The following is a 6902-nucleotide window of genomic DNA, read 5'->3' as shown; positions in this document are numbered from 1 at the left end:
TAAGACGAAATAATAAGTTTTTAAAGTGTTTCAAACTTATGGTTATCTTCTACAAGAAAATAATCACTAAGTGCTTACCGGGCCTAATTCCTAGTATCTGACGATATTACTAGTGGTAAAATGGGATTTACTAATGACTTCAAAATAAGATTAGATTGAGAATTTTTAACACTAAGTACGGGCCCAACACCTGTACTAGGCTCACAACTTTTCATGCCTAAGTTAGGCACGTTAGTGTAAAAGACAGTTGTAGACATGTTGGAGACTAATGAGCCTTAATATAATTTTGGGCAATCTAAGAAATAATGTGAAATAGGAACTTAGACAAAAATCATGGTAAATAATTGATTTAAGTTAAGACTGATTAGCAAAGGCAAATAAGGAAAATTATATGATAAAGATTTATTAAAACAATCATTGTAATGTAAAAGAAGTTAAATGATCCCTATTTAAAATGGGAATATTTATGAGTATAGGAATGAATTCCTAAATAGACTAAGGGCCCGTTTAGTTCGCTGATTCAAATTTTTAATTCGAGTTGAGATGTGATTTTATGTGATAGGTTTTTACTGTAGTAAAAATGTTAGATATGACTGTTTCTGAGAGCTTTTTACTGTAACAAAACTCAAATTCTAAACTCGAATCAGTGAAATGAACGGGGCCTAAGCTAATAGACTAGCTTAGAATGAGTTAAACTCACACTCTCAGTGGGTTTTCTTTACAGAACATAGCAGTAGAGGTTAACCTTGGTGAGTAATATAATATAGTCCCAACCTTGACTGATAGCAGGTAAGTGAGAATCTCACCTACAGTATGAATAAGTTTTAAAGTGAAATACTATACATGTCTTATATACATGTTTATGCTCTATGATATAGAATGTCATGTCATATCATGTAACATACTCACTAATGAAATTAATGAGAAAAGATTAAAGTAGAGTGTCGTACCAACCTTCTGAGATTGGGGGCTTATGTTCAAGAAAAAAAAATGATGAAATGAATTATGGTTTCGGTGTAGTTGGGGACCTTGCAAACCCTCTCTACCCGTTGATCGCGCGCAATCGGTACGAACACTCGGACCCATACAAGAGCATAATTGGTACATGCATTACTGTTATGCTTTAAGTACTCTATTTTTAATTAACGAGACTTAAATTCCTACCTACTGAGTATAAACTCACCTCTAGGATGTATTCATACTGTAGGAAATCAACTTGTGAAAGGTGAATGATAGACTGTGCGCAACGGCAGACGAGTAGTGTGGAGAATGGAAAATGGATATCGCTCGCATTTTAATTCCGCAATATGTTTTATTATGACAAGACCTTTTTAATTATATGTATGTAGTATGATTTTAAGAAAACCAAGACTTCACTTATAATTTAAAAGTTAATGTATGATCTTTTGAAAAAAAAATTCTGCAAATTTCACTTTAATTATTTAAAGTATTTTAAACGAATTCCTGATAGTAAATTTAAGAGACGGCTTCTTAGATTAGATCATCACAAGTTATTTGTTATTTGCCAACTATTTATTAATTAATATATTATAATTAACATAATATATAATTTATATATTTATTAAATTAAATATTAATTAATAATTAAATAATTACTATTTATTTATTTGTTATTAAGTATATCTATTTATTAATTAATATATAATACAATTAGTAATTAATAATTAATTATTTAATATAACATTATTAATAAGTACTAAAAAATGAAAACGAAAAATGAAAAATAACTTTTAATCGTTTTCTATTTTTTTACAAAAATTATTCTCATTATTTTTTATTTTCATTTCTATTTTTAAAAATTTTATTAAACAAACGTGATTTATAGACCGTTTTCGTTTTCATACTTTAAGGCCTCGTTCACTTTGCGGATTCGAGTTTTTAATTTGAGCTGAGATGTGACATTTTTTGAGAGTTTTTTTACTATAACAGAAAAAGTTATATGTGATATTTTTTGAGAACTTTTTACTATAAAAATTTAAAACTGAAAACTCAAATTGGTAAAATGAATGAAGCTTAGAAGACTTGTGAAAACGTTCCGTTCACTTCGCTGATTCGAGTTTATAATTCGAGTTGAGATGTGATTTTGTGTGAGAGCTTTTTACTGTAACAAAAAAGTTAAATGTGACTGCAAAACTCAAATTCTAAACTCGAATCGGCGAAATGAACGAGGCCAAAAAAACAATTCCAAACGCATTCTTGCATTTTTCTTTTCTTTATCTTAAAATCTTAAAAAAAAAAAGAGAGAGAGAGAGAGAGAGAAAAGCCTTCTTTCGCTGACGTGTCCCAAAAGTGTTGCTTGACAGCAACGCTTTCCGGTGTACCGTGCTCTATATAATAGCAGCCGACTGGTACCAAAATTCCTCCACATCAGTCCTCGAGGAAGACGAGAGCAGCAGCGGAACCGGCGACGATTTTTCCCCAATTAGGATTCTAGGGTTTCGAGCGACCATGGAGAGCGCCTTCGCGAACGCCTCTGCGATCTGCGACCAGAGGCAAAAGATCGAGCAGTACAAGCACATTCTATCCTCCGTCATCTCTTCCAACGACGTAGCCCAGGCCAAGAAGTTCATCGACCATAGTAACTTCCTCAATTTTTTCTTCTTCCTTCGATTCTAGGGTTTGCTTTTCGGTTTCTGTAATTTGAATTTTCTGGCGCTTTGTTTTGCCCTAAAATGGTTCGTGAACGCCTCTCTCTCCGACTTCGCAGTGCTATCCGATGATGTGCCTCTTGTGGTTTCGCGGCAGCTTCTGCAGACCTTTGCGCAGGAATTGGGGAGGTTGCAGCCGGAGACTCAGAAGGAGATTGCTCATTATATTCTCGCGCAGATTCAGCCACGGGTCGTCTCGTTTGAGGAACAGGTTCGATTTTCGCCGTTCTTTTTTTTTTTTTTCTTTTTTTTCCACTTTGGAATTCGTTGGTTTTGGACTTTTTGTTTTCGCTTCAATTTCTTTCTAGAGTGGTAATTCACATAGCACATTGTTTTGCTGGTGAGGGATCTGATCACGAGTGGCCATTGATGTTGGTAGGGTTTGATTTAGTCATTTGGGAGGGACTGAGGTTATGGGTTTTTGTTATTTGGTTAAGCGAAATTGGTTCTTTTTTTTTTTTTTTCTTTCTGTGCTCTCGGTTAAAGAAACTGTTGAATTTCCTTTGAGTTGCAGGTGCTTATTATACGGGAGAAACTTGCGGACTTGTACGAGTCTGAACAGCAGTGGTCAAAAGCAGCGCAAATGCTCAGTGGCATTGACCTAGATTCTGGAATGAGGTCTGAGAGTAAGATCCTATTTTATATTATTTTCCCTCATGAGAATGGGTATTTTACAAGTTTTTGAGAAGACGCTTGTACTAGTTATTTGTATTTCTTTACATATTTCCATCAGGGTCATTGACGATACGTTCCGGTTGTCAAAATGTGTCCAAATTGCTCGCCTATATCTTGAGGTACATTGAATTTTAGTGTCTATGTAATTCATTTATTGAGAAGATTTGGTGGCAGTCAACATTTGCTAATTCTTGATGTGAGTTCCACGTGATTAACTAACTGGAAATATTATGGATGTCTCTTCACTTGGAGGGTTTTTGGAGAGTATTTTTCTGCTGCTACTTGCACTGTGTTGTGTGGTGGCACTTCAACTTATGCTTGTGGTATCAGTTTCAGATGTTAATAGCTGTAATTGCCTTTTTTTAGTAACCAAAAAAAAAAATAAATAAATAAAAACTAATCAAAGTAATTGCCTTTGTGCATCTTTTGCATGGGAGTCCTGTAGCACTGACGCTAAATCATAAAGCTTCTACAGTTTTTGCTAGACGTTAAGACTCTGCTATTGACATTTATGCTTTTATGAAATGCAGGATGACGATGCTGTTAATGCAGAGGCTTTTATTAATAAAGCATCATTTTTGGTTAGCAATAGTCAGCATGAAGTACTGAATTTGCAATATAAGGTGCATTGATAGTCAGTGAGGACAGTTTTATTTTGTATGCAAGTAATTTTTCTAATTGTGTTTACCGTTTTTCCCCTTCTTGTCAGGTATGCTATGCAAGGATTTTAGATTTAAAGAGGAAGTTCTTGGAGGCAGCATTACGTTATTATGACATTTCTCAAATTGAGAAGAGGAAAATTGGTGACGAGTATGTAAATTTGAAATTTTTAACTCCAAGCGTGTAACAATATTAGGTTGTCTTGTGCCGGCTACATTGTTGCTTACAACGAATCTTTTATTTGTAACTGTTAAATGTCTCATTTTTTGGGGACTGTTTTTAGTGAATGTGAATCAATAAGCTTTTGGCCTAATTCAGGGTAATAGGTGACATATCTTTTTATTTCAGAGAGATCGATGAAGAAGCATTGGAGCAAGCTCTGTCTGCTGCTGTGACATGCACAATTCTGGCTGCTGCAGGACCTCAGCGTTCTCGTGTTCTTGCTACTTTATACAAAGTAAGCACCCTCCCATGAATCATGATGAAAATATACATCTAACTATTCAATCTATTATTTGGTCCTTCTTTCCGTATATTGCTAATATTTCGGACACTTTGTTTAGGATGAACGGTGCTCGAAGTTGAAGATTTATCCAATCCTTCAAAAGGTGCTCTTATTTTGTCGCTTTTGGTGTTATACAGTTTTATTCTTACTCTGTCTCTCTTTTGATGCTCCTTTCTTTGTTGTACTATTGGGATGCTAGGTGTATCTGGAGAGAATTTTGAGAAAACCAGAAATTGATGCATTTGCAGAAGAACTAAAGGCACATCAGGTTAAAGACAATTTCTCCCTTTTCTTTTGGATGTTATATATGCGGTAGTCACGTAAGGTTTTGAAGGACCTTATCCATGCCTCACCATTTGCTTACTTTTGACAGAAAGCACTTTTACCTGACAATTTTACTGTGCTTGATCGTGCTATGATTGAGCATAATCTGCTGAGTGCCAGCAAACTTTACACAAATATAAGGTAGGAGATATGCTGTTGTCAATTGTTCTGTTTTTCTTGTTTCTTGGCCCTACAATATATAATGCTGTTGTTTGTTCTAGTCCAATTAGTATATGCTGGTGCCTGGTGGAACCATTTACATATTAAGTTGTGACATTTATTTGTTTAAATCTCGTAGCTTTGATGAGTTGGGCACATTGCTGGGCATTGAACCTCATAAGGTACAGCCTTTTCTTTTCTGCTACTGTAGATTATTCCCATGCTCTTTTCCTCACTCGTCTAGTTTTTATTCTCCCACTATTTGATTAACAAAGGAGGTTTTTAATTTTTTGGTATCCCTTGCTTTTAATTTAAGCACAAGGATAAGTTCCAAAAAAAAAAAATGATAGTAATGATAATAAAATATCTGAATATGCAAATTAGTTGCCGTTTTCAGATCAAACAATAGAATGTATGTAATAAACTTTAGAACGACTGCAATCTTATTCGTTTGACTACTTTCTATCACTGCCTTTTTTATTCACCAGGGCAAGCTAAGATGGAGCTTCTGTCATTAAAATTCTCTTAGAAATAGTTGAGGTGGCTTGGTTAGAATATATCTTTATTTAAATTAGTTGCCGTTTTCAGATCAAACAATAGAATGTATGTAATAAACTTTAGAACGACTGCAATCTTATTCGTTTGACTACTTTCTATCACTGCCCTTTTTATTCACCAGGGCAAGCTAAGATGGAGCTTATGTTATTAAAATTCTCTTAGAAATAGTTGAGGTGGTTTGGTTAGAATATATCTTTATTTAAATTTTTATTCTTTTTTGATTCATCGTGGGGTGTTTTTTTTTTTTTTTTTTGGTCCTTAACACGTTTCATTTTTAAACATCTGAACCTCATTTGTACCTTTTTTTTTGGCTTCACCTGGAATACTTTAGCTCTGCTGAGCATTGAGAAGTTATCCAGGATATGGGAGTTATAGTCATTAATTTCCCCCCCTCTTTTTTTTTTTTTTTTTTTCTCTGGTTTACGTCTTTGGTTCCTCTCTCTGGGAAAGTATGCTTTACCCTTTCTTAAAGAGAGCTATAATTATTGACTTGCAGGCTGAAAAGATAGCGTCAAGAATGATTTATGAGGATAGAATGAGGGGATCTATTGATCAGGTATTAATTAATTGTGCAGCGTAACATAGAGTGATTGAAGTCTCCCCCTTTTTTTTTTTTTTGGATTGGAGAACAGATTGAAGCCTTTTAGGTTTGTTTCAGGGAATAAAGTGATGCGTCCTTTAGCTCCATTTGGTCTTTTTCTAAAATAAAAATAAAAACAAAAATATAATTTCCATGATATCGATATTCCTTTGAGATATATATTGGGAATTATTAGAAAATTGAAACACATTTCTAACTAAGAATGCCCTGCACCTTCCATACCGGTTTGTAGTTTTGATTGTCTAGTGGATGTACTGTGTCTAGTCTCAGAAAACAAATTGTTGGTTTTCTATTTTATTACAACATAAAGCACTTATCTAAGAGGTTGTTGTCAGGTGGAAGCTGTCATACATTTTGAAGATGACACTGAAGAATTGCAGCGATGGGATCAACAGGTAATTAATTGTCTTTATTGCCATCGCAAATTCAATAGCCACAGGATTTGCCAACTTCTTAAGGAGTTCAACCTCACAATTAGCACAACCAACATTATTTATTTAAATTATCTCATCATTTTCACTTTGACCGCTTTGACAAGTGTCTTTTACTTCCATTTTCCAGATTGTTGGCTTGTGTCAATCTCTCAACGATGTCTTGGATAGCATGGCAAAGAAGGGGTTGTCAATCCCTGTTTGAGTTCCATTGATAGTGAGGTTTAGAACTGGATCCCGATTGTTTCTGCATATGCTTAAAAGCTACCGGTCCAGCTGTTTTTTAAATTGTAAGGATTTTAGTTTCATGAGTAGTTCCT

At 34.5% G+C, this 6902-nt stretch overlaps 1 protein-coding gene across 1 annotated transcript; it reads left to right on the top strand.

Annotated features, from left to right (window-relative positions):
• Positions 1-2301: 2301 nt before the first annotated feature.
• On the top strand, positions 2302-6896 carry LOC21404055 (COP9 signalosome complex subunit 4). Its single transcript, XM_024172002.1, has 14 exons — positions 2302-2599; positions 2729-2880; positions 3184-3287; positions 3403-3463; positions 3875-3967; positions 4054-4154; positions 4353-4461; positions 4568-4612; positions 4709-4777; positions 4883-4974; positions 5132-5174; positions 6047-6106; positions 6487-6546; positions 6713-6896. The coding sequence occupies exons 1-14, from the start codon at positions 2470-2472 to the stop codon at positions 6785-6787; spliced, it is 1194 nt and encodes a 397-aa protein (XP_024027770.1). The 5' UTR covers positions 2302-2469; the 3' UTR covers positions 6788-6896.
• The last annotated feature ends 6 nt before the right edge of the window (positions 6897-6902 follow it).

The sequence above is a fragment of the Morus notabilis genome, unplaced genomic scaffold (assembly GCF_000414095.1).
Source record: "Morus notabilis unplaced genomic scaffold, ASM41409v2 Scaffold630, whole genome shotgun sequence".
Classification (NCBI taxonomy): Eukaryota; Viridiplantae; Streptophyta; class Magnoliopsida; order Rosales; family Moraceae; genus Morus; species Morus notabilis.
This window is presented reverse-complemented; position numbering and strand designations above follow the sequence as displayed.